Source organism: Polypterus senegalus, chromosome 9 (assembly GCF_016835505.1).
Source record: "Polypterus senegalus isolate Bchr_013 chromosome 9, ASM1683550v1, whole genome shotgun sequence".
In the NCBI taxonomy this organism is placed as follows: Eukaryota; Metazoa; Chordata; class Cladistia; order Polypteriformes; family Polypteridae; genus Polypterus; species Polypterus senegalus.
In genome coordinates, this window is record NC_053162.1 from 94290709 (window position 1) to 94317383 (window position 26675).

General features: G+C 38.7%; 1 protein-coding gene across 1 annotated transcript in view; it reads left to right on the top strand.

Annotated features, from left to right (window-relative positions):
• The first annotated feature begins 20180 nt into the window (after positions 1-20180).
• cdh13 (cadherin 13, H-cadherin (heart)) overlaps positions 20181-26675 on the top strand; it is a 1331220-nt gene continuing 1324725 nt past the window's right edge. Inside the window, exon 1 of the mRNA XM_039763495.1 lies at positions 20181-20371. Within this exon, the coding sequence (XP_039619429.1) occupies positions 20327-20371 (45 nt within the window). The 5' untranslated portion in view covers positions 20181-20326. The remainder of the gene's footprint in view (positions 20372-26675) is intronic.

Consider the following 26675-nt stretch of genomic DNA (forward strand, 5'->3'; position numbering starts at 1 on the left):
GTGGGGGGTACTCCGAGAGTATGGGGTACCAGACACCCTGATAAGGGAGGGCTGTTTGGTCCCTGTACAATCGGTGTCAGAGCTTGGTCCGCATTGCCGGCAGTAAGTTGAACCCATTTCCAGTGAGAGTTGGACTCCGCCAGGGCTGTCTTTGTCACGGATTCTGTTCATAACTTTTATGGACAGAATTTCTAGGCGCAGCCAGGGTGTTCTGTCCTCTACACAGACTACATGTTTTGACAGGCAGATAAACACCTTTCCTTATCCAAAACTCTATAGACGTTGTTTCTTTATCCACAGGTTTATTGGAATTAAAAAGGGTGAAACTAAAACAGAGAAAAAAGGATACAAAACGCTAAGTGGCTTTATATTAACAACAAACATATCCTCTAAATGTATATTACTGTGCCTTATATATGTATTATTAATAAACTAGTAAAAGAGTTACTTTCATTGCAAATATATATATATATATACAGTGAAGGATAACATTAAAATAAAATAATACATACAGACGATGCTATCACAAGCATTGAAGATAAGCACAGATGACAGAGGATTTGACTAGTGCGTTTCCATGCACATGGCAGCAGCCTTCCTGATTCTTAAATTAACTTCCTGATTACCTCACATGACAGAAAGCAAGGGAGGGGAGGAAAAATACCAGCCGCACCCACTAGATGGAGCTAAACTGCAAATCTTAATACAAAAAGAGTTTTAAGAGGTTGTAACAGAACACTCCCCGTCTGGCGTGATTAAACGCCACTACTGAACAGTCAATAATAATAACATATTTATAGCGGCCTTTCGGAAAGAGCAAGGAGGAGGATAGTCTCAGTGACAGGCCGAATAAAAAACTTTGTCCCCTCTTTCTTAAAGACTTTAATCTCCACCTTACGGACTTTACCATCTTCGCTGGGAAAAACTTGTGTGACCATTCCCAGGGGTCATTCATTTCTTCTGAGATGATCATCTTTAAGTAGCACGACACTTCCAGGCTCAATGTCTGGTTGGGGGGACTGTCATTTCTCATTTCTCTTGTTGGAGTAAACAGAGGTATTGTTTTTTCCATCCGTCCCAAAAAGTTTGAGCCAGGTGCTGTACTTGGCGCCACTGATGTCTGTGCAGGTCTTTGAACCCAAAATCGCCAGCAGGGAGAGAAAGAGTATTTACTTTCTGGGTGAGAAGAGTTGCTGGAGTAAGAATCATAGGGTCAGTTGGATCATTGGATACTGGAACAAGAGGTCTAGAGTTGATAATAGCGGCTACTTCTGACAGTGAGGTGGTAAGTACTTCATGAGTCAACTTAGAAGGACCAAGTTGGTGGAACATAGAATTTAAGATTTTTTTTTGCTATCCCAAGAGAGATGTGAGAGGCATGGGGAGAATTAATTTTCCAAAAACAGCCCTCATCCTGAAGGAACTTATCAATAGTGTGATTGTCAATGTCTGAGGAGATGAGCTCGGCTAGTTCCACTGCTAGAATTGCAGCACATAACTCTAGCCTGGGCACTGGATGTTCAAGACGTGGGGTGAGCTTTGCTTTTCCCATGATAAAGCCAACATCAGTCAGTTTGAGGTAAGTGACTACAGCAATTGCTTTAATCGATGCATAAGAGAAAACACACAACTCACGATGATTTGCTTTTAAAGGGGAAATTTTCGTGTAAGGCCTTGAAATCCTAAGGCTGCTCAGATCCTTTAGTGAGTGCTTCCATGTGCGCCACATCTCTTCCTTCTCTTCAGGGAGGGGGGAGTTCCAATCACTATTCTGCTGCATAAGAATTGTGACTGGAGCGATAAAACCCAGTGGGTCATAGATGCTGTTCACAGTTGATAAGATACCCCGACGAGTGAAGGGCTTTTCTTCTTTTCTTTGCTGGCCACCCCAAAGTTAAAGGTATCACACTTAAGGTCCCAGTTAAGACCTAAGGTGCGTTGTAAGGAGTGAAGGTCAGATTCGAAATCCAAATCTTTCAGATCAGCAGCATGGTCTTGTGATGGGAATGCATCCGTGACTTCTCTCTTATTTGAGGCAATTTTATGTAGTCTCAAGTTAGACTCAGAAAGTGTGTCTTGTGTCTTTTTAAGAAGGTTGATTGCTGCTTCCACTGTAGGGAGAGATTTCAGGTCATCATCTACATAGAAGTCACGGTTCAGAAAATGCTTTACTTCAGGATCGCCCTCCTTTACAGACTGCTTAAGACAGTAGATGGCAACTGCCGGAGAGGGACTATTCCCAAAGACGTGAACCCTCATACGGTACTCGATAATGTCTTTGGACAGGTCATTGTCCTGAAACCACAAGAACCTCAAGAAATCGCGATCTTCTTCTTTTACCAGGAAACAGTGAATCATTTGTTCAATATCTGCTGTTATGGCCACAGCTTCTTTCCGGAAACGGATGAGGACTCCAAGAAGAGTATTGTTCAGATCAGGTCCTGTTAGCAGAATATTGTTGAGCGACACTCCATTGAATTGGGCGCTGGAGTCGAACACTACACGGATGTTATCAGGCTTCTTTGGATGATAAACACCAAAGATAGGTAGAAAGCATCGCTCTTTTTCTTTTCTAAGTGAAGGTGCTACTTCAGCATGACCATTCTTAAACATTTTCTCCATGAACGTGAGGAAATGCTGTCTTATTTCTGACTTTCTATCCAAGTTGTGTTTTAGTGACAAGAGACGGTTCATAGCTTGAACTTTGTTATCAGGCAAGCGCTGTCTAGTTGTCTTGAATGGTAGTGGGGCTACCCAGCTGTTGCTGTCGTCTCGTTTGAGACCTTGTTGCATTATTCACAGAAATAAATTGTCTTGGATGGAAGGGGCCACTTTGTTGTCGTCGCTTGTCTGTTGGAACACTGTGGAGCCCAACTTATTGTTTTCTTGATTGCCATTAAGTTTACCTGTAGAGGGCACCGGGGGAATATTGTAAAGCTGAGAGTGGCTATATTTCTCCTTTACATGGAAGACATTCGGGCACGGCTCAAAGATAGATGGACATTCTTGCTTTGTCAAGCTAGTGTACAACACATTCACACTCGTGGGCACATGAACATTGCCCAAGCAGACATTGCCAACTATAACCCATCCCAGGTCAAGCTTCTGGGCGTAAGGTGCGTCATGTGGGCCATTCTTTTGTTTCCGAACCTTATGGACCCTAATGATATCCCGTCCAAGTAGAAGCATAATAGAAGCCTTCGTTTCAAGTTCTGGAATAAGGTGAGCCACTGACTTCAGGTGTGGTTGAAACAGAGCAACTTCAGGTGTCGGAATCTCTGACCGGTTGTTTGGGATGTCATTAAACTCCAAAAGACTAGGAAGAGGAAGACTGACTTTCCCATCCAACAACTCAATTTGGTAGCCAAAGGCTCTTCTCCCCGAAACTTCTGAAACCCCAGAACAAGTCCTAAGAGAATATGCAGAGGTGGGACCATGGATGTTGAAGGCATCAAAGAACTCTGAACGGGCCAGCGATCTGTTGCTCTGCTCATAGACTTTCAAGGCTCTGTCACGCTGGTTAGTTGGATAGACTTTGACTAAGCAGATCTTAGAGCAGGATCTGTCACTGAGACTACCCCTACAGACTTGAGTGCAGCAAAAGGTGACTTCTGAAGGTTGTATGGTGTTTTCCTCCCCACCATAGTCTGGCGAGAGGTCTGGTTTATGAGTCCATGGTGCTGGTCCTGGGTGAAGTGCAGAAATGTGTTCGAGTACTTACAGTTTTTAGCTGTGTGTATTGTTGACAAGCAACATTTAAAGCAGATACCATTCTCCTTTAGGAAAGCTTTACGTTCCTCTAATGGCTTCTCTCGAAAGGCACGACATTTCCTGAGTAAATGGAGCTTCTTATGGAGAGGACACTGTTTATTATAATCCTTGATTTTAATATCCTGTTCATTTGGGGTGAGAGCCAACATGGGAGACACATCGGTTTTATGAACTGAAATGTCTTTCTGCTTGTTTGACTTCCAAGAAGTATTGTCTGTTTTACAAACAGCATACGTTTCACCCAAGAGACTGAAGCTAGGATCATTCCTGATCCTAGCTTGTCGAGCAATGAAGTCCACAAAAACTCCAAAGGGAGGAAACAGAACATTACACTGCTGTTTGTAGTTAGATCCAAAGGACAACCACTTCTCTTGGAGGTTATAAGGTAGCTTTTGAACTATTGAACTGATGCCTCATGCTGTATCAAGATAGGACAGGCCCGGAAGGCCTCCATCTGCTGTGGCGGATTCCAGTTCCATAAGCAAATCACTTAGTTCGCATAATTTTGAATAATCTTTGTTTGAAATTCTTTGGAAATTATCAATACGTCGAAAAAGAGCATTTTCGATTACTTTAGGTGCACCAAAGCACTCTTCTAATCTTTGCCATATCACTCGGAACCCCCTTTCTGGCTGATTAACATGGACAGCCCTGATTCGTCTAGCATGCTCAGCTGACTCTTTCCCCAACCACTTAAACAAGAGATCCATTTCCTCACTGGCTGTCAAGCCTAGATCTCTAACTGTGTTCCTGAATGACCGCTGCCAAGCTCTAAAGCTCTCTGGTTGATCATTGAATTGAATGAGACCAGTGGTGACCAGCTCGCGACGGGCAAGGTATCTCACAAAGTCACTTATATTTGGATCGTTGTGTCGGGAGTATGGAGTGGCGTGACTGAGCACTGAGGGAGGTGAAGGATTGTGAGCAACAGGCAGTGCTCCATGTGCATGTGGATTCATTTCCATATTCAAGGAGAAGGAAGGTGCGCATTGTGTGCACTGTGGTTCCTGAGCTGTTACTGTTTCTGGCAATGTCACGTGGGGGTCAGCCATGTATACGTTATGATGGAGGGCTGGTACAGAGTAAGAAAGCGCTGCCGCTGTGTAAGTCTTTCTGATTTTGTCCTGAGTGAGTAGAGTTGCTTCAGGTGCTGACTGCACGTCATCAAATTTCTTGGACTGCTCAATCACATATACTCGTGTTCGCTGTACTGGGTCAAGAGGGTGTGTGTCAATTTTAAGTTTATAGCAACGTCGTTAACTACCATCAATAACAGCCTCTAAAGTGTCTACTTCGGCAGCAGCAGCAGCTTCTATTTCTAACACCAGCATGTCCATTTCAGCCTCTAATTGGACTTTCTCTAATATTATTTTTGCTTCCTTTTCTGCATAAGGCAAGCGTGCTTTGGCTGCTTCTGCTCGGGCTCTAGCTATAACAGCAGCTGCTTCAGTGGAACTGTTCTAGCGTCTTGTGGAACCTGCAGCATAGGACCTGATTTTTAGTGTATCTGACTTCTTTTCCTCCATCGTTTTGTTCAAATATACAGTACTAGCTTCTTGCTGTAAACCACGTCTTTTCACTGTTCTGTCCTCTACACAGACTACATGTTTTGACAGGCAGATAAACACCTTTCCTTATCCAAAACTCTATAGACATTGTTTCTTTATCCACAGGTTTATTGGAATTAAAAAGGGTAAAACTAAAACAGAGAAAAAAGGAAACAAAACGCTAAGTGGCTTTATATTAACAACAAACATATCCTCTAAATGTATATTACTGTACCTTATATATGTATTATTAATAAACTAGTAAAAGAGTTACTTTCATTGCAAATATATATATATACAGTGAAGGATAACATTAAAATAAAATAATACATACAGACGATGCTATCACAAGCATTGAAGATAAGCACAGATGAGGATTTGACTAATGCGTTTCCATGCACATGGCAGCAGCCTTCCTGATTCTTAAATTAACTTCCTGATTACCTCACATGACAGAAAGCAAGGGAGGGGAGGAAAAATACCAGCCGCACCTACTAGATGGAGATAAACTGCAAATCTTAATACAAAAACAGTTTTAAGAGGTTGTAACAGAACACAGGGTGTTGAGGGGGTCTGGTTTGGTGAACTCAGGATTGGGTCACTGCTTTTTGCAGATGATGTTGTCCTGTTTGTTTCATCAGACTGTGATCTTCAACTCTCTCTGGATGGGTTCGCAGCTGAGTGTGAAGTGGCTGGAATGGGAATGAACACCTCCAAATCCAAGACCATGGTCCTCAGCCGGAAAAGGGTGGAGTGCCCTCTCAGGGTTGGGAGTGAGATCCTGCCCCAAGTGGAGGAGTTCAAGTATCTCGGGGTCTTGTTCACGAGTGAGGGAAGAATGGAGTGTGAGATCGACAGGCGGATTGGTGCGGCGTCTGCAGTGATGTGGGCTCTGCATCGGTCTGTCGTGGTGAAAAAGGAGCTGAGCCGTAAGACAAAGCTCTCAATTTACCAGTCGATCTACGTTCCTACCCTCACCTATGGTCAGGAGCTATGGGTAGTGACCGAAAGAACGAAATCATGAATACAAGCGGCCAAAATGAGTTTTATCCGCAGGGTGTCTGGGCTTTCCCTTAAAGATAGGGTGAGAAGCTCAGTTATCCGGGAGGGGCTCAGAGTAGAGCCACTGCTCCTCTGCATCGAGAGGAGTCAGAATAGGTGGCTCGGGCATCTGATCAGGATGCCTCCCTGGTGAGGTGTTCCAAGCACGTCTAACCGGGAGGAGGTACCGGGGAAGACCCAGGACACGCCGGAGGGCTATGTCTCTTGGCTGGCCTGGGAATGCCTTGGGATTCCCCCGGAAGAACTAGAAGAAGTGGACATGGAGAGGGAAGTCTGGGTATCTCTGTTCAAGCTGCTTCCCCCGCAACCCGATCTCGGATAAGCAGAACAGGATGGATGGATGGATGGATTACTTTTGATCTAAACTCTCCAAAACACTACAAGATTGCAACTGTACCAGATTACTGATCAAAACATTACATTCAAATCAGACTGAAGCTACGACTTTTACAGGATCTGCTACAGGGTGAAATTATGTTTATAACCATCCATCCATTTTCTAACCCGCTGAATCCGAATACAGGGTCATGGGGGTCTGCTGGAGCCAATCCCAGCCAATACAGGAACCAATCCCAAGCAGGGTGCCAACCCACCACATGACACACACAAACACCAAGCACACGCTAGGGCCAATTTAGAATCGCCAATCCACCTAACCTGCATGTCTTTGGATTGTGGGAGGAAACCCATGCAGACACAGGGAGAACATGCAAACTTTACGCAGAGAGAACCTGGGAAGCAAACCCAGGTCTCCTAACTGTGAGGCAGCAGCGCTACCACTGCGCCACCGTGCCGCCATGTTTATAACCAAAATTACTAATTACCTTTTTGAATTTAAAATAATATACTTTCCTCTAAAATTATGTTTTATCATGGCAAAATCACTAGGAAAAGCAAAAATTGATCTACGGCAGGAATGTTTTACTCTTTTGATGTTGTAAGCAGCTCTAGTGAACTAATAATAGTAGCTTCTGGGAAAACAAACAGAAAAAAAAGGGGAAAAAACAAATATATACAGAAAGGTGCTTGGTTACTTACATCGTACTTCTGATACATCCAGTTGCCTTAAAATGTCATGTGTAATTGGTAGGTGTCAAAATACATTATGTTTTCCTCTTCTGATTTGTGCTGATCTGCTAGGAAAAATGGATATGAACACAATGGTACCAAATGGGTAAGAAGCAACCCTGGATGGGGTACCAGTATATCTTAAGACACACTCATGCATAAAACCCAGAACCACTCACCCCGATTAATTTTGAGTTTCACATCTTTGGGAAGCTTTCTATGAATTTTGTTTTTTCATTTGACCTTCAATATAACTGTAGTACAACACTTCTTGTGATATACCTTGAATTTTGCTTTCCATTGTTTATTAATCACACAAATTGTATTTATTATTGTAGGCCTACTTTTTGGCTAACTAAAAATATTATAATTTACAAGCTTTCAAGGAACCTCAGGCAAGATGTAAGAAGGAGTAAGGAGTTGCCACGAAAACTTGCAAATTGTAATCTTTTTAGTTATCCAATAAAAGGTGTCATTTTGCTTGACTTCTCACTACATCCATAATGGCTAACACAGTATAACACCCTAGTATTACAGTACTTTTTAAATTAGCTTAGATAAAGATGTGCAAATCAAATAAAAATATTAATTATTAAGTAAAAAAAATCATAATGTGGGATGGAAATCAGAGTGGGCAGCACGGTGGCGCAGTGGTAGCACTGCTGCCTTGCAGTAAGGAGGCCTGGGTTCTCTTCCTGGATCCTCCCTGTGTGTAGTTTACATGTTTCTCTCCGTGTCTGCGTGGTTTCCTCTGGGTACTCCGGTTTCCTCCCACAGTCCAAAAACATGCAGGTTAGGTGCATTGGCGATTCTAAATTGTCCCTAGTTTGTGTGCCCTGCGGTGGGCTGGCGAGACCCTTGTGACCCTGTAGCTGGGATATTGCGGGTTTGATAATTGTTTTATCTTGTTAGAGTAATATATATTGCTCTACTTTCTCCTATTGTATTATTAATATGTAGCCTTAGAATGCCTAATCTCACAGACTTACCACTGTATATAACTTATCCCCACCTTCCCTTCTATATCTATAACCTCAGGCAATTAGATGTAGTAAAAAGACAAGCAGGAGTTAAGTTACACATAAAATAATGTATTACTGATAATATTCATAAATAATAACAAAATGCAAAGTACATCTGAATATTGGCAACCATACAACCTGATAAAATGGTGGTGTGTAATTCAGGTGGCACACAGACTTGCAGTTACTTAAAATGTCTCTAGTTAAGGCATCGTTGGTGCTCAGCTTTCAGAGACATATCTGTTCAAAATGGCTGCTGAGCTGTGCTCTTCATTGTGTTGTCTTCATCATCACAGGTTAGCAAGAGAGATGCTTCTTCGTCATATGTTGGTTAGAGAGAGAGAATGTGGTTGAGCAAGTACATTTATAGATGTTCTCTCCAATTCCTAGAACCAATAGGACATCATGGTACTTAAAGGCCTCTGAGACAAGCCAATTCCAAACAGTCATATCTCAGACCAATGAGAGAAATAGTACATTTTAACACCTCAACCCCCCCAAGACCATATGTTAAGCTAACCTGGCTTTGTGTGGGGGATCAAACTGGTTTAAGACACATCCCCCCAAATCCTGTCATAAAATTATAAAGAGACAGTCATAAAAAGGGGGGGCAAACACGAATACCTCTCACCACTTGGTTTGCCTAAATTATAAATAAAGACATACAAAACATTTATCAAGTTATTTGCAAAATCCCACATCACAACAACAATAAATAGATGGATGGAAATCAGAGTATTTGGAGAAGATGCCATGTGTAAACTCCATCAAGGCATTGCCCAGGCTGTGATTCAAACCCAGTACTAAGGAGTTGAGCAGCAGCAGTAGTAACCACTCAATCATCTTTTTTAATTTAGTTTTTTTTTTTTATTTTGAAATAAACAAACACATTCATTCTTACGGTTTACGATTATTTTAAGACTTTAAAGTATACCAGATGGTTCTCAAAAATTCTACAGTTCTCATTAGATAGCAAAAAAAAAATGTAATTTACCATGTAGAAGTTATTAGGGAATTTAATTCACATTGATTAATCCTGCAATGAATGCTTCAGATTTTACTTTCTATTAAGCAGCAGTTCTGTGAAAAGAAAACAATAAGATACATTAATCATTTGGTAAAATAAGCTTATGCTCAAGTACATCAACTTTCGGGACTAGTGATCCAGATCTGCTTATTGACAAGTTTGCATCCAGTACAGAAATACAATGATACAGCTGAAAGAGTTGACAATAGCAGCGTTTGGTATTTGCCATAATCTGGGATGACATTGACATTTCTTGCAGTGCAGTTGTCTCTAATTTTTTAATTAATTTAAAACATTTTTCAGTATATTATTATAAAACTGAAATATAGGTACAGTTTAATTTACTATCGCAATTCTAGTTGATCATTTTGCCTGAAAACTGATCATTCATATTAAAAAATGCTAAAGTATACTCTTTATTGTTCTACTTAGAGATTTTATAAATGTGAAATATGCACATTTTAGAAAGAAAAAAAAAACATGGTTACTTTAAGGATACAGTGATCCCTCTCGATAATGAGGGTTGTGTTCCAGAACCCCCTGCGAAAGGTGAAAATCCGCGAATTAAAAACCATACGTTTATATTGTTATTTTTAAATTGTCACGCTTGGGTCACATATTTGCACAGAAACACAGGAGGTTGTAGAGACAGGGACTTTAAAACACTGCAAACAAACATTTGTCTCTTTTTCAAAAGTTTAAACTGTGCTCCATGACAAGACAGAAATGACAGTTCCGTCTCACAATTAAAAGAATGTGAACATATCTTCCTCTTCAAAGGAGTGCGCGTCAGAAGCTCCTCTGCTCACACCCCCTCCGTCAGGAGCAAAGAATGACAGAGAGAGAGAGAGAGAAAAGCAAACAATCAAAAATCAATAGGTGCTGTTAGAGCTTTTAAGTATGCGAAGCATCTCGCGGGAAGCATATCGTATATCATTGAGGAGTTTTATTTAATACGTAATACGTGCTCTGATTGGGTAGCTTCTCAGCCATCCACCAATAGCATCCCTTGTATGAAATCAACTGGGCAAACCAACTGAGGAAGCATGTACCATAAATTAAAAGACCCATTGTCCGCAGAAATCCGCGAACCAGCGAAAAATCCATGATATATATTTAGATATGCTTACATATAAAATCCGCAATGGGGTGAAGCCGCGAAAGTCGAAGCGCGATATAGCGAGGGATCAGTGTATTACTACCATAAAAGAAAATTCTGGAAATTAGCAGCCCAAGTCAAATTCCTTTCCAATTTATATACAGTAAGTTGATGTTAATATACTAGAGCTTTTGAAAAACACATTATTACATATTATCTGATACAGTCGCTTGAAGGATGTGCAGTAATTGACCTAGAACAGCAATTCTGGAAACAATGCTAAACTAAATATTAAATTGGCCTTATATATAACAATGCTGAAATGCTATTTCTTGGTTTGCCATACCTGTAGCTGCCACCATGGCACTAGTGCACCCTAGCACACAGTCTGGCACACTTCTGAAATACTGTTTGCTTTTTCATAGTCTGGCACTCTCTGCTCTACAAACAGAATCCCCTTCTAATGTGCTTCCACTCAAATCTAACATACAAAAAGTAGGGCAAATTTAAGAATCACAATAGAAAAACAGTATGGCCAGTACCCCCTAATGGCACACTGACATTCAGATAATCCTGATCTGCACTGCAGTAGCATGGCTAAGAGCTATATCTCAGCTACAGTACTGTATATTACAAATGAAAAATAATGACCCATACTTAAGTGTATCTCATGTATTCTAAATATCTTTAAGAAATAGGTAGAAATGATCCAAGATGCAACCTGCCAACACAAATGCTAAACTCCAGCTGTGTCAGCCCAGAAAGTGAAGAGCTAGATTGGGTCATTAAAGTTTATTACCATATTCATCCACCCATCCAACCATTATTAGACATATATAAATAAAAGACCTTTATGTGTATGGAGTAGTCCACTCTGCTCACGTTCAATCACAGCCACTAGATGGTGCATACATTTGTTGGTACTTGCATTCACCTCACTTCTCACTATAAAAGACCAGTTTGCAACAAATGCCTTCATGCAACAACGTCATGCTAATGACACAAATGAAGAGATGCAATGTTGAAACGAAACAAATGCTGCAGCTCAACAACATGCTAGTGAAACACTTCTGCAATGGACAAAGATTAATAGGACTCATATGCCAGTGATACCTCTGCACTGGGTAATTTCTAAGAGTTAGCTAACAACTCCCCAAATTCACAAATATAGCAAAACTACTAGGGAATCTTCGAGTAGTTTTTTGTCCCAAAGACCACACAAGCTAGTATTACATATTTTTTAATTTCCCCATGAGCTGAAAAAGGTTATATCAAATGAGTATTTTATATGTTTTGGTGAACCCAGAAACATCAAATTTATCTAGAGATGTATTTGCACAACTGTTCTGCCTTTTTCCGAACTCAAATAACATCATTCATCATTTGAACTTGTTACTTCTAGTCAGGTTAAATTAATAAGGAGGCAGAACTTTAGCAATAATATGCAGAAGGCAAAAGGTGAAATTTCACAGGTGAATTGCCACTCCAAAACTTGGCATATAAAGACCAGCGATGTAAAATCTGTCACTGTCAATATAGTGACACGTATTTACCAGGCTCAAGCCTGAATTTAGCATAGTATTATGCCCAAAGCTTTAACTGAGGAATAAGTTGACTTTGCCAAAAAGGAGCGTCATTCCCCAGAAGGAGGACTGCATCCTCTGTGAGAGTGAATTGAATTCTGCAACGAGGTAAGTACAAGCCAAATACTTTTGAGAGATTGCGTTTTCATGTCAGGTTAAAACAGAGTTTGCCTCCATTAGTAATTTATTATGTCAAAATTTTCACACCATCTAAAATCATTTTCAGCAGCCTTTCTAATCTTTCATAAACATTCCCAGTAGTGATACAATTTCAGAAGTGATTAGTCCTGCTAAAACAGTAAATTGCTTGTTGATTGTAAGAATCATAGAATATTCTTACAAAATAAGAAAAATACAGTAAAATTATTTATTTAATCAGTATAACAGTATATCATATTAGTTATAAAGCATTAGCTAAATCAACATGACAAAGTGTCATTGTTTTATACAGAGGGTGGATGAAATAACAGAAGTGCCACTCAATAAGGAGCTGGTGCATTCTTTGCCTTTAGAGCAACTTCAGTCCTTCATGGACTGTTGTCAAATAAACCCTGAACTTCATGGACTGCTTATTTTTTTGCCTAGTACTTTTATAACACACTTTAAGGATTATTGTGAGTTAAGAAGATAGTCAAATGATGCATACCTGAAGCAAAAATCCTAGTCAGAAGAAAAAAAAGTCAAAGCTGAAAAAGACAAATGGTTAGGCAACCAAAACATGTGGGCAAAACAAGAATTAGAAGACAAAGTCAAAATGGAAATCAAAAGCCATTAAATCTGATACTAGGTCATACTTGTGAAAGAAGATTTATAGTGACAGAAAGCTGCAGCGTGTTACATGTTGGTCAATCTGACAAATAAGAATTTCATTCTTCCCTGTTTTACTGATTACACCATGTTACATTCTTTATCAAAGCAACAATTTAGCTTTTTCAGAGAGCCAGCACCACTTTGAGTAGTGAGATAAGTGCTATATAAATGTAAAGAATTATTCATTATTATTGTCCACCTTCCACCTGCATGTCATTTCTAAGTTCTCTGTACCAATTATATGCTTTCTGTGGCATGTCATGTTATGCCAAAAAATACTGAGGAAATAAAAAAAAAAAAAACAATTCTTGATCTTCTTTTGCAGAGCATCCTGAATTGCTCTTCTTCAACAAATGACAAGACAGAGAGAAAGAGTGACACAGAGAGAGAAAGATAGATAGAGAGAATGACTGTGGACATCATTTTGCAGCAACATGAATATACATCAGAATGTCGGTAGACATTTATTCATATCCATATTTTGATGGTACTGTTCTGAATTTAGTCTTTGATGCCAATACAAAGTTGTGATTCTCAATAATTTTAAAGCAACCTGGAATAATTTTTAATCGTCCTTATAAGATTACTGAATGCTGCTACAGTTGGTGTCTTCTGCAGATTGTCTCCCTGCAAACTCTGCCTATCATTCCCTACCCTTTGCACTGTTCCCCCATTGTTGCCTACTTTACATGTTTCCTGCAGTCCATGCTGAACAATGTGTTTTGGGATATTTTGATCAAGAAGAAAAACCTCCAATTCATTGAAGAATAAGGAGCTGACAATCTACTGTATTCTTTATATTTCAGAGCTTCCATTAAAGGCTCAGCAATGTTTACATCTGGACATTCAGGAAACCATGAAAGATGCCTAAGTGTTGATGAAGCCATCCCTGAATTAGTTTAGCAGTGTTTTGTTTACCACGGAATTGGGGAAAATCAAGATGGTGCAGGTTTTTCACCTTATAGTAACTCTAGTCCTATAAAATAGCCTCACATTCCTAGCACATTAATTTGGGCCTCTAGAGGAATCACCCATAAAATACAAGGATCATGGTGGAAGCATGGACACAAAGAAAAGAAATACACAAAATGAAAAAAAACACAGTGTAATGCAAATAATAAACAACCATCCATCCATTAGCCAGCCTTCTATATCCTAACTACAGGGTCACTGGGGTCTGCTGGAGCCAATCCCAGCCAGCACAGGGCACAAGGCTGGAAACAAACCCAGGGCGCCAGCCCACCGCAGGGCGCACACACACACTAACCACAATTTAGAATCGGCAATGCACCTAACCTGCATGTCTTTGGACTATGGGAGGAAACCTACTCAGACACGGGGAGAACATGCAAACTCCATGTAGGGAGGACCTAGGAAGCGAACCCGGGTCTCCTAACTGTGAGGCAGCAGTGCTACCCACTGCGCCACCTACAATAAACATAAATAACAATATTACCATACACAAAAGAAGCAAACATAAGCAAAAAAAAATACATAAAACAGGAGGAACCCTGTCTAAAACATAACAGGTATATGCTGTCATATATGTTCCACTTCAACATTAAATAATTGATCCACCTGCAGCTTGGCCACTGACTGTTTGGCCTATTTGGAAGGCTGTTAGTTGCCTTATGTGCTAATTGTCAGACCTTTTTTTAGCTGACCCATACTCCAATCAATCTAATATGACTGATTTCAGATGCAGCATTTTCAAATGTGATTTAGTTTATTCATACGTAAACTACCCTGTATATCATAGGATTTATGTCAACATGATACAGTTTAACTTATTTTTATTAACTGTTATATGGTAATTTTTGTTTTTTAGACACCACTGATTGCTGTAGCACTTTCAAAGTTATTTTTGCGATTTCAAATCCCTCAAGTGCCTGCACTTCACACAGGCCTCACATTTAATGTGTGGGTTTGATTTCATTGATCGATATGCGTAAGATCATTGGGTATATATCTGAAGAACATTTTGACCACTACTATTTGGTCAAAGTAACTGTTCAGAATTCAGAATGTGATAATATGTACTATGCAGTACATAAAAAAAGTTAATATTAGCTCAGAAAACAAATAATGCCAACTCCTTTAAATTTTAATATTGATGTTATAAAAGTGGGAAAGAATGTTTCATTCATTGAGTTGTGCAGTTCATGTTATTCTTTATAGTGCAAGCTTTGAAATGCTTGATGCATGCTTAATAGGTGAAATGTTTTATGGAAATAAATATGATTTTATACTATATTTACAGTAAATAAAATGCAAATTCATTCAGAAACTCCTTATTTTGTTCAGAAGCTGATTTAAAAAGCAGTGATAAAACCCTAAAACATACGAGAAAAGGAGCCTATGGTTACCCTTCATAGAGAATGAAACTTGCTTCCTTTATTACTTAATTCATTCTCCTTTACACCGCACTAGACAGACTTTTGTACCATTGTCTAGCCTATAGAGGTCTGTGCATCCCTCCATGGATATGCCTCCACAGACCATCACTGACCCACCACCAAACCTGTTATGCTGAAAGATGTTATAGGCAGCATAATGTTTTCCACTGCTTCTCCAGGCCCTTTCATGTCTCTCACATGTCCTCACGGTGAACCTGCTCTCATCTATGAAAAGCACAGGGTGCCAGTGGTGGATCTGCCAATTCTGGTATTCTATGGCAAATGCCAGTCGAGCTCCACAGTGCCAGGCAGTGAACACAGGGCCCACTAGAGGATGTTGGGCAATCAGGCCACCCTCACAAAGTCTGTTTCTGATTGTTTGAGCAGAAACATTCACACCAGTGGCCTGCTGGAGGTTATTTTGTAGGGCTGTGGCAGTGCTCATCCTGTTCCTCCTTGCCCAAAGGAGTAGACAGCAGTCCTGCTGGTTAAGGACATTCTACGGCCCTGTCCAGCTCTCTTACAATAACTGCCTGTCTCCTGGAATCTCCTCCATGTCCTTGAGACTGTGCTGGGAGACACAGCAAACTTTCTATCATCCTGGAGAAGTTGGACTACCTGTGCAACCTCTGTAGGGTCCAGGTATCACCTCATGCTACCAGTAGTGACAATGGCCATAGCCAAATGCAAAACTAGTGAAAAAACAGCCCAAAAAGATGAGGAGGGAAAAATGTCAGTGGCCTCCACCTGTTAAACTATTTCTGTTTTGGGGGTCTTCTCATTGTTGCCCCTCTAGTGCACCTGTTATTAATTGCATTAACACCTAAGCAGCTGAAACTGATTAACAACCCCCTCTGCTACTTAACTGATCAGATCAATATCCCAGAAATTTCATTGACGTGATGCTATATCTTGATTAAAAAGTGTTCCTTTAATTTTTTTTAGCAATTTTTTGAAGATGACACCAGGTAGACCTGAAATTAAAGATTCTGCAATAGGTAACAGGACCTGCTTAATATGTCATCATGTTGACAAATCATTCTCTAACAAACAGTAGGTCTGACTAACTGTTTGAGGCAATTGTGCCTTACACTTATACTGTAGACTGTTTCCGGGAATGTACTATTGTCTGCTTATATCCATGTGAAAATTGAGAATGCTGTAAAGAGAGAAGACAACACAATACCAATCTACAGTAGCCTACACTTTTTGAACATCCGTTCAAACACAGTCAACAATAGCAAGCTATTGAAATCATAATGCATTAAACTGAAAGAAATCATAATGCATCCTTTCAATCAGTTCTTGTGTTTGCAAATTGTTCACATGTGGTCGGTTATGATAACTAATCATCAATGAAGAGAACCACAACTCCATAGCTGGTGGTTTTAGAATTAACACTTGCAATGTGAGAACCTCTTTCTTGATTATTTCTAACAGATAAGGGAGACTTTCTGCATCGATGCTAGCATCTTCCCACTGTCAACCAACATGTGCCAAAATGTACAAGGCTGGCCTGATCTTACAAAAAACAGCTATTCATTCAATTCTGTCAGATATTCATATAAATCATGGGCCTCCAAATTTGGTCCTGAAGGGCTGCAGGAGCTGCATGTTTTTGTTCCAACTGAACTGCTTAATTCTTTGCCGATAAGAGAAATTATTTAATTTTCTGCCTTGTTGGTGTTTTCATCCTACCATATCAAGTCATGCTTATATTGTAGATTTTTTTTTCCTTTCCGAACATATCATCCAAATAATTTGTGTCACAGAGCAGCCCAGTAATTCCCAGTTCTACACTTTTTCTCTTTCAATGTTTCAAAATATCGCATTAGAACAGATACTTTATGATGAACATACGCAGGTGTAAAAGGGACCAGTGAGGCTGGTGAGCTGCTAGTTCTTTGTCATTTGCACCTCATTGTTAACTGTTAGCTGTTTAAGAAAATGAGAATCAATTGAAGCAGTGGATGCAGCTGTGGAAGACTAAAAGTAGTAATTAAGGATGCCAAATCTTAACAAGCAAGTTAACTGAAGTGTAGCACAACAATGTCGCTTGAAGAATAAGCACTTCAGCAGCAATACTTGACTTCTAATTAAGAAACTGAGTTGTAACAAAAACCTGCAGCCACTGCGACCCTCCACTACTGAACTTAAGGACCACTAAATGAATAAATGATGACTGCATCACCAAGGCATTCTTGGTGATCTCTGATGGTACTACAAAACTCTCAAGGCCGCTCTGTAGTGGTTACCCATGGAAGTATTGGACATGCAAACAATAACATTAATTTCTATAGAACACTTTCATACAAATGATGTAGCTCAAAGTGCTTTACAAGATGTCAAGCATAGAAAAATAAATTAAAATTAGAAAAGAATAATAATGAATCAATAGTATACAAAAACATAAATAATGTACACATACATGAGACAGATGTAATTAAGAGAAGTATAACCATTAAATACAGAATTATTTTTTAAGTCTGGTGACCAGGATGAACAGAAAAATAAAACTCCAGTAAACCTGGAGAAAAAAACAAAGTTAAGTAGTGGTTCCAGCCCAAAAGTCTGCCCAGTTACCATTGGGCATTCTACCCAACATAAATATTCTTAAGTAGTTCTTTATTAGTTATATTTAGGCTTTGTTTTAGGGGATTCGCACAGTGGTTCTGGTGGCAAGTTGGGGTTTCCGCTTTCATTCAAGCATTACAGGTGGCTGCACAGGACTTTGATCAGGTGGTGGTGGCACTGAACACCACCACAAAAGAACTGGAAAAGAAAACACATCATTTGGATAACTTGGCCAGGCTGATCTGTTATGCCAGTGTTCACGTAAACAGAATAAATTCTTTAAAGAGTAACCTTATCACAGACTGTAGAAATAAAACATGGAGAAATCTAAGTTCAATTATATAATACAAATGTGTTTACAGTTGTTTTAGCTGAACAAGGCACTATATTCTGTTGCTTCTTTTGCTAATAATAAAGCCATTTAAAGTTACTGTCGGGACATTATCGTGCAGTTTAATCCTGTTGTGAAGTCTTCCGAACATCCTCTGTTACAGAAATATGATTGTGTAGAGCAGTGGTTCTCAAACTGTGGGGCGGGCCTCCCTAGGGGGCGCAAAGTAACAAAAAGGAGGGTGCAAAGATGTGAAAAAAATAAAACAAGAATCAAATCTATTGAAACCAAAACAAATTAACTTAAACTACATTCTGATACTAGATAAATAAACATAGAGTTAGATAAATGTCGATAAAAGTTAAGTAGGTATAATAAAATATGCATCTATGATATATCATTAATTAATAAAGAACAAATAGGTATTAGTGGGCTCCTTTCAAAAAAACGTTAGGGGGGCGCGATTAAAACTGTTATGAAAACTCTGGTCACAAATACTTAATGTTTGAGAAACGCTGTAGAGGTAGTATGTTGGCTCAAAAAGCAACGCCCACCTCATTTCGCATGGACCCTCATTCTTTTCCTAGTTTTGGAGTGTCCTGTTTGCAGCATTAGCTTTTCCCCACTAGTTCACTTAAATTTACATCATGGACTCCACATTCTTCCCACAGTCCAAACGTTTACAGGCAATTGACTCCATCCAGGCAAAGGTATAAGAATCTGACTAAATTAACTAGAATAACTTTTCATTCATCATGTCAACAGTGAACTCTTTTGCAAAGTATGTTATTATAACAATGAATTTGCCATTTACAGTATGTGATCAGATTGCTTGCCTCTAACTGTATAAACAGCAGTAAGTTTAACAGTATACTTAATAAATTAAAGTTTTATATGGCCTTTAAAAAAACTGTATATTTAATTTTTGTGTTACATTATTTTAACAATACAATACTTGTTCAAACCTTGCCTAATAGCTGCATTTGTTCCAAAGGTTTACACAGTGTGAATTCTGAAGTTTGATTTTGAAAATCAGTAAAAATGTATGCAAATGAAGCCGGTTGAAGCAAATACCTTCACACGAGTCGAAAACAAATGTCATGGGCCGGGTGGCATTTCATTTCGTTCAGACTAAATTGATATATTTTTGTTTAGAGGAGCTATAGAACAGCATTGTTGTTTGGAACTAATGGCAGTCACGTTTTAACCGTTCATTCTGATCTCGTATTTACATTACAGGGTCGGCACTCACAATCTGGAATCGTCAGTTCATGTTTGGTGTATATATTGTTGGAAGTTAAATACAAACACCACTTCAACTCGAACTCGGGTCCCTGAACCAGCATGTTAACCACTATGCCACATCGCGCTTTAGTCAGTGGTGCTGTAATCTGCAAGTGAAAACGGAAAGGCTGTATTGTTCGTGCTAATGAAATGCCGTCTTTAGTTTGCGCATGAACCTTGGAAATACAGTAAGCGTTTGTATGTGTCCGTCGGAGTTTGCTGCCAGAGCAGATGTACTGATCAATCACGAAATGAAGGATCGTTTAATCAAGCGTTGCAGTCTTTATAAGGACAGAATACAGACCTAAAGGCAGCATTTCACTTGTAAGTGTAATGCTTTTTTCCAGCCGTAAAACTTACTTAGCAGACATGATCACAATCGTATATCAATATTTTTTAAAATTCATAATCGCTTCGGCTATGTAAACAGGAACATCATTTTGAACTATTTTCTGAATAAGAGGCGGCATATTACACTATTTCACCACTATACTGTACGATTGTGTTGTTCTTTCTTTTTTCTTTCCCAATTTCAAGAAATCCCCCTCTAAATCTATTGGTTGTGGACTCCTCGCTTTCAACCAATGCTTTAGTGATGAGGTTGCAGTTCTATTTGGGAAGTTGGCAGCTGGAGGCACAGGGGCTTCGCTCTCACTGGCAGTTCGGCTCGGGAAATATGAACAGTGTTGATCAAATCTCCGGCACGGTAGCGTAAAATCAAACCCTAAAAAAAAAAAAAAAAAAAACTAATCATGGAGCTCAAGACTGAGATCTGTGTTGCCGTCCTCATCTTCCAGGTAGGGAATAAAGCACCCAGTCGCTCTCTTCATTTTTTACCCTTTTTGTATTATAGATTATAAATGCTATTTCTGTAGTGGTACGAAAAGAATGCAGGTTGACAGCTCGAGAGAGTAGTATGTGAGCTCATAAGTGAAAATTGTGGAAAGGATTCGTTTCAAACAGAGCAATGGTGGATCAAATTTCATTGTGGCTTTTATACATTTAAGTATTTATAATGGTTGATTCACAGTTGCCTAGCCAATATACTGGTGTTGGTGGTCGCGATCTTGTACTACTATGCTTCATACTCGTTTCTTTCATAGTCGAAAGCGTCCAAGTTCCGTTAGCTTTTTAAATCAGGCAACCTACAAATAAACCTGGTACATAGCTAGATATTGTCTTTTTAGACTTTCAGTTCTGTAGCCAGCCAGATTTACTTCATTTATGTTGCTGGGCTGAATGTGTGGCAATTCGTATCTTTTATTTAAAGGTCCCTGTGTGCTCCGCTATTCTCCCGTTACTCCGATTTAGGTTGTGCATATGTTAAACTAAATAAATAAATAAATAAAAAGGGAATAAACATCAGGCTTGGAATAAGTGGGACTGGTAGCACCTGCTGCAGTCAATCAAAGCAAAATATAACTGAGTGTGTGAGTAAAAGAGAGAGAGAGAGGGGTGCTGCCTTTATGCCGCTGTCCGTGTTTGGGGAGAAATTTGCAAGTGTCCTTTTCTGGAGCACATATACAGGAGGCGACAGGCGCCTTAACAGAGAGCAATACAGCCTCACTCATTTCAAAGCCAAAGCATTTGTGAGAGCAGTCCAAGGATAACTGTAGAGCGTGCGGTAGTGATGTTCAAAGAAATAACTGTCCGCACGTGCAACGTACAGATTCGTCAGCCGATGAAGTCCTGTCAGCTTACGCAAGAATTTCGGCCCGGAATCATTCCGTCAAGGGTGTTAACGGTGATGGATTATTATTACTTTTATTATTATTAATAATAATAATAATAATAATAATAATGACTACACTGCTAAAAAATAATAGCAGTCATTTGGCTACCATCCTTTGAAGAAAAGGATTGAGCAGCTCTCCCACGCGAAGAGATGTGATGCCTCATTGGTCCAACTATAAGTGTCCAATTCAGTCGAATGCAAAAGGTGTGCAAGAGTGTTGGAGCACAAATCATCTGCACTCATCAGATGCAACAAATTAAATGAATAAAATAACGATGTTTATGTTAATGTTTAGATTACTGTCCACAAGGATCTCAGTGATAGACATACACATGCAGGGAACGTCCCGCGCACACGTTGAGTATAAATTCCTGGCATATGCTGCGAACTCACAGAATTGAGTTGTACAGATGACCAGAACGTACTTGCTTAACAGACAATACCAATCACGTGCAAGAGCCTTTTTATGATGTTGTCTTGATCATTTAAATATCATCCCTTTTTGCTTCCATCATGAGAGGATGTCCAGTGGTCATAAGCACTATACTGTACGTGAAACCAACAGTTAGCTCTTGACTTGCACTGCTGTTCTTCTCACGTCACTTTTCTGCCTTATCAGCCTGGGAATCTTGCGATCTTTAGTTAGCCACTTTTGCTTGTTAAGCTCTGCCCTCTAGATCACATGATGATTTTGAAATCCTATTGTAAGCGCAAGCAGCAGTAGATGCAATAAGGATAAATTCATACCCTGATATTCTGTGCTTTGAAGTGTTCTGGGGAAAGTAAAGTACTACAAAAGGCAAAACATTATTAGTATCATATAGTTATGTAAGAATATAACAAGACAGGTTTACAAGCACTAAAAAGAAGATAGATAACATTTCTTTTAAGTGAAGATACTGCATTTGGCATTGTATCTTAAAAGCACTTCCTTTATGCTTTTATATCTTTTTATTTATACTCCTTTAATTACACTTATAACTGTTTCCTTTTCTATCATGATCACATTCTATAGTATATTAAATATTTAATTTAATTCTAATCACAAGCTGAATTAAAAGTAGTTTAAGTTATAACTTAAACAATATTTATCTTAAATAAAATTGTCTCTTTAATGTCCTGGAATAGGAAATTATGACCATCATTCAATAAATAAGTCTCCTTCAATATATATATATATATATTTTTTTTAAATGAATTGTATGGTTTGTTAAGGATAATAGTTGCTTCATTTACATTTTTTATTAAGAAAGCCCAAGGAGGCCCTCTTTCATCAATGGTACAGTTTTAACTTGAAAGCAAGTTATGAAATCTTTATCTTTTTATGTCAGTGCATTTGCATTTAAGGTACCAAAAACTGAATCACTCAACTAATCTTATATAATAAGATGCTGTACCGAACAAAAAAGATACAATACAAAGAAGTACATATTTTTTTCTGCTCCAATGTCTCGACACATATTCTTCCATTAGTTAAAAGACACTTGTCATGAAGCTATACTTAGCCAGCAGGTGCAGAAGCAATATACATTGTAAAGGATGGAAGATCTTGTATTGTGCACATGAAAATGATCAAAAAGGCCATACATCAAAGTATGTGCTATTCTTTATTTTAAATTATTCTCACTTCTTCTATGCATTATGCTTAATTCAGTTTTAACAGCCATGCTTGGTGTCTAATCTCAACTCATTTTGCTATTTCTTGGTCTTCATATTGTCATGGCAGTAGCAAGCACAGCTAGGCAGGGCAGGGCAGGGCAGGACAGGACATTCCTAATCTACATCTATAGTTCCTGGAATCTTCGGGGGAATTCCCTGATTCTCCCATGTCAGAGGACTGACACAGCCAAGCACTCCAACATATCCTAGGCCTGTCCTTGTGACTACTGCACAGTTATGCATCAGTGCAAAGTTGAAAGAAAGGCTTGATCTAGTTTTAAATGTTTTTTTATTTTGGACAGGGGCAAGACTTGTATCATTTTATTCTTAATTGATATTATTAGAAAGCTACACACAATGCATAGTTCAATTTTCAAACTTACTGCAGATCACTTTATAAGACCAATTATTCTGTAGAACTCTGAGCTGAATAAGCAGGTTAGAAAATTGATGATTAAATGAATTCTTGAAGATGACCACATATTGTTGAGTGTTGAAAATTGGTGATTGGAAATCATATATATTTTTGTAAAGTTTTATCATTCAGTGGTACATTTATGTCCAAAGAACTGGTTTTGGGTCTAATATTGAATAACATGTCATGTTGATGACCCTTTTATAAAAGAAATGTATTTTACTGATGATTATTGTTTAGAGTAGGTATGCATTTGTTTGCATTTTAAGGAAAACAGAAAAAAAATCAAATATGTGCAATGTATTGACAATTCAAAGTTTTATCATGATTGAGAAGAAGATGAAATTCTTTTGAAATTATTCTTACTTCATAGAAATCTAATTTCCCATCAGACACATTCACCACCCAGCAATCCACACAGAGCAGTGTACTGCAGAATATAATGGCACAGTGTTTTCCGCCTGTAGTTGTTTGCTTTCTTAAAGGTTAAGAATAATGACCACAGTTCCTCCTCACTGTTTTCATGAATGGCTGGCAGTACTGGGAGCACCATGCTGCAGATTTCCTAGCAGAATGCAGTGCTTCTATTTATTTTGTAATTAATGTAAAGTGCATTTTCCCTGTGTAGACAGCTCTAAAATTAAATTCTACAAATGGTGTTTAAGATTTTCCTATTTTGCTAGTCCTTCTTTAATAATTCTGATTATCACACAGTAGCAAAGAAGAAAGTCTCTGCTGAAAGTATCTCCATTAATAATGCTAAAATACAGAAAAGTATCAAAAATGTATATAAAATTCTTTTTACCTGTACACGTTGCTTCAACTGTTTATTTATGCTCAAGTGATATTTTTATATATTGGATCTGAGAAAAAAATCCAAAACATATAGCTGTTGTTTTTAAAACATATTACTTTTGATGAAATGTCTGTGTTTTGGGTTGCTAAAGATTCTCATACCTCCACTATCATATGTTCAAACCCTTTTGATTCTGCGTGGGGTTTGCATTTTTTTCCCTTGTGGCGTGTTCTTGTTTTCTTTCTAAATTACAAATCTGTGCCTACCATAAAATGTTCCAGTGCTTGAGTGTGCCATGCAATGCACTGGATCCCAGATTCGCTGCCTAAATGGGAACTGATGCTGGAAAATCTTTGACCCCTATAAACTGGGCTAGGCAGGTTCTCTTATTGATGGATGGATTTCTCCTTAATATTTCAAATAAAAAAAGTAATGTTTACCTCATGTTAGGTGTTACTTTCTATTTTAATTCTAACAGTATACGTCTTTGCTGAAAGTCTTACAAATGCGTATCGAAAGAATTACATTTAGTGATACAACAACTGATCTTCCCAATTCAAGAGATAAAAGTCATGTATTGCACTCCCTATACGAGAAATAAGGATAATTTAAGAGGAAAACATATCAATCCAAATTCCTATTTCAGGATACCCTAGTCTGAACTGCTTAAACATGTCCAAAACAAGTCCAGTACTGTTTTTATTTCTTATACACTATTTCCATTATTGAACACCCATAAAATATGGGAAGAGGGAGTGTAATAAATCTGTCTGATTTGCCAGGCTTAATGTCACAACAAGAAACCATTCATTCAGTTCTCAATGCATTAAAATCAGAATTCCAATAGGTGAACCATATGTGAATACTGGTTATTTTATTTTAAATAATAATATTTTACTACATAGAAATTAATATCTCTATCAATTGTATATACAAATTTTCTGATTGCTAGGCATGACGCGTACATTTAGAGTTTGTTTCAAGTTTGAAGTATTTTGATTGATTTTCTTAGAAGGAAAAGATGAGTACAATGTCAAGCTGATTTGTCTGGCTGAATGAAAACAGCTGGAAATAACAAGTTATCTGAGACAATGTGAAGCAATGTGGACTGACTGGTGGCATAATCTTTTTGGACATCCAGGCCCTTGTTGTTAGACATGAAAAGACTCATAAGTTTAATTAGTTGGAGACAATACCAGAAATAGTGGGAAATAGGAGAAAAATGTAAGAGTGTACGGTTACAATCACTCTAAATGTGCTTTCTTAACAAACTGTGGGAGAACAATGTCCCCGAATTTTAGTTTGCTTTTAAATTTAGAAAAAAAGAAATCAGAAGCCAGGCAAATCATATATTGCTGAAGGAATTTCTAGTCAACTAAGACATGTGATGGTGAGCATTTCCACCTCATAGCTCTACAGTCCAGCATTCGATTTCTGCTCTGATCAGTTTCTGAAGAGTTTATAAGTCCTCTTCTTGTTCTCATGGTTTTCTTCCAGAACTTCACTGTCTAAGCATGTGCAGGTTCGGTTGTCTGATGACTCTGATTGGCCTATCCCAACAGGTATCCATAATGGATTGGTAGCCCTTTCAGACTTGACTCCTTCCTTATTTTCAGGCAAGTTTTGATGCTTTGTGAACGTGTGTTGGACAAAATGATTTTAGAAAGTGAATGAATGAACTTATTAGATACAGGCAATACTACATCATTCCCTTTTAGTTCAAGAATAAAAGAAATTTCACATTGCATCATCAAAGTGATCAGGATCTGCAGGTCAGTCTTTACTTAAACAGCCTAATCTAACCATTGACAATTATTCAAACATTTCCATAGGTCTTTGGAGATGTCTCTCTACTTGTGAACCTAGAATCAAGTTGAAATCCTTAATTTAAAACTGAGGTCACATTTTTGTTTTTTGGTCAGGGTAAAAGTGACATTGTTCTCTGCCATCCACCTCTTTAGCGTTTCATCATAAAATCACCTTTAATTGAATCCGAATGTAGAGTGCATTTTCTGAGAGGGAGCTTCAACTGAGTGTGCTTCCTTGAGTCTCTTTGTAGATGGCACTTTAACACATGCAAAAGGAAGGGAAGGTCATTCCTCCCTTCATGAGTACTGACTGATTGTGAGGCCACACAGCCAAGTGGTTTACTTTGAAGTGGAAGCAATATTGTACTTGCATCTTACTAGGCTGAGCAGCCAGATGAATGATATAATACTTCTGAAGGTGTATCCAGTCAATTAATATATGCTTTCGATTTATTCCTTTCAACTCTCTGGCAATAAGATGAGTATGACATCAACTTGGGCTTAATTCTTAAAAAGACAAATGATAATGGCAGTGCACTCTGACACAGACAGTTAAGAAACAGCCAGGCAAGCTGATCATGTCAATGTAGTGAAAGCTAGCATTCCACCCCAGGGAGACATTCAAGAGCACAGGAGATCTGCATGCAGAAAACGTGCAAACAGGTCATTTACGCTGTTTTAAGTCAGT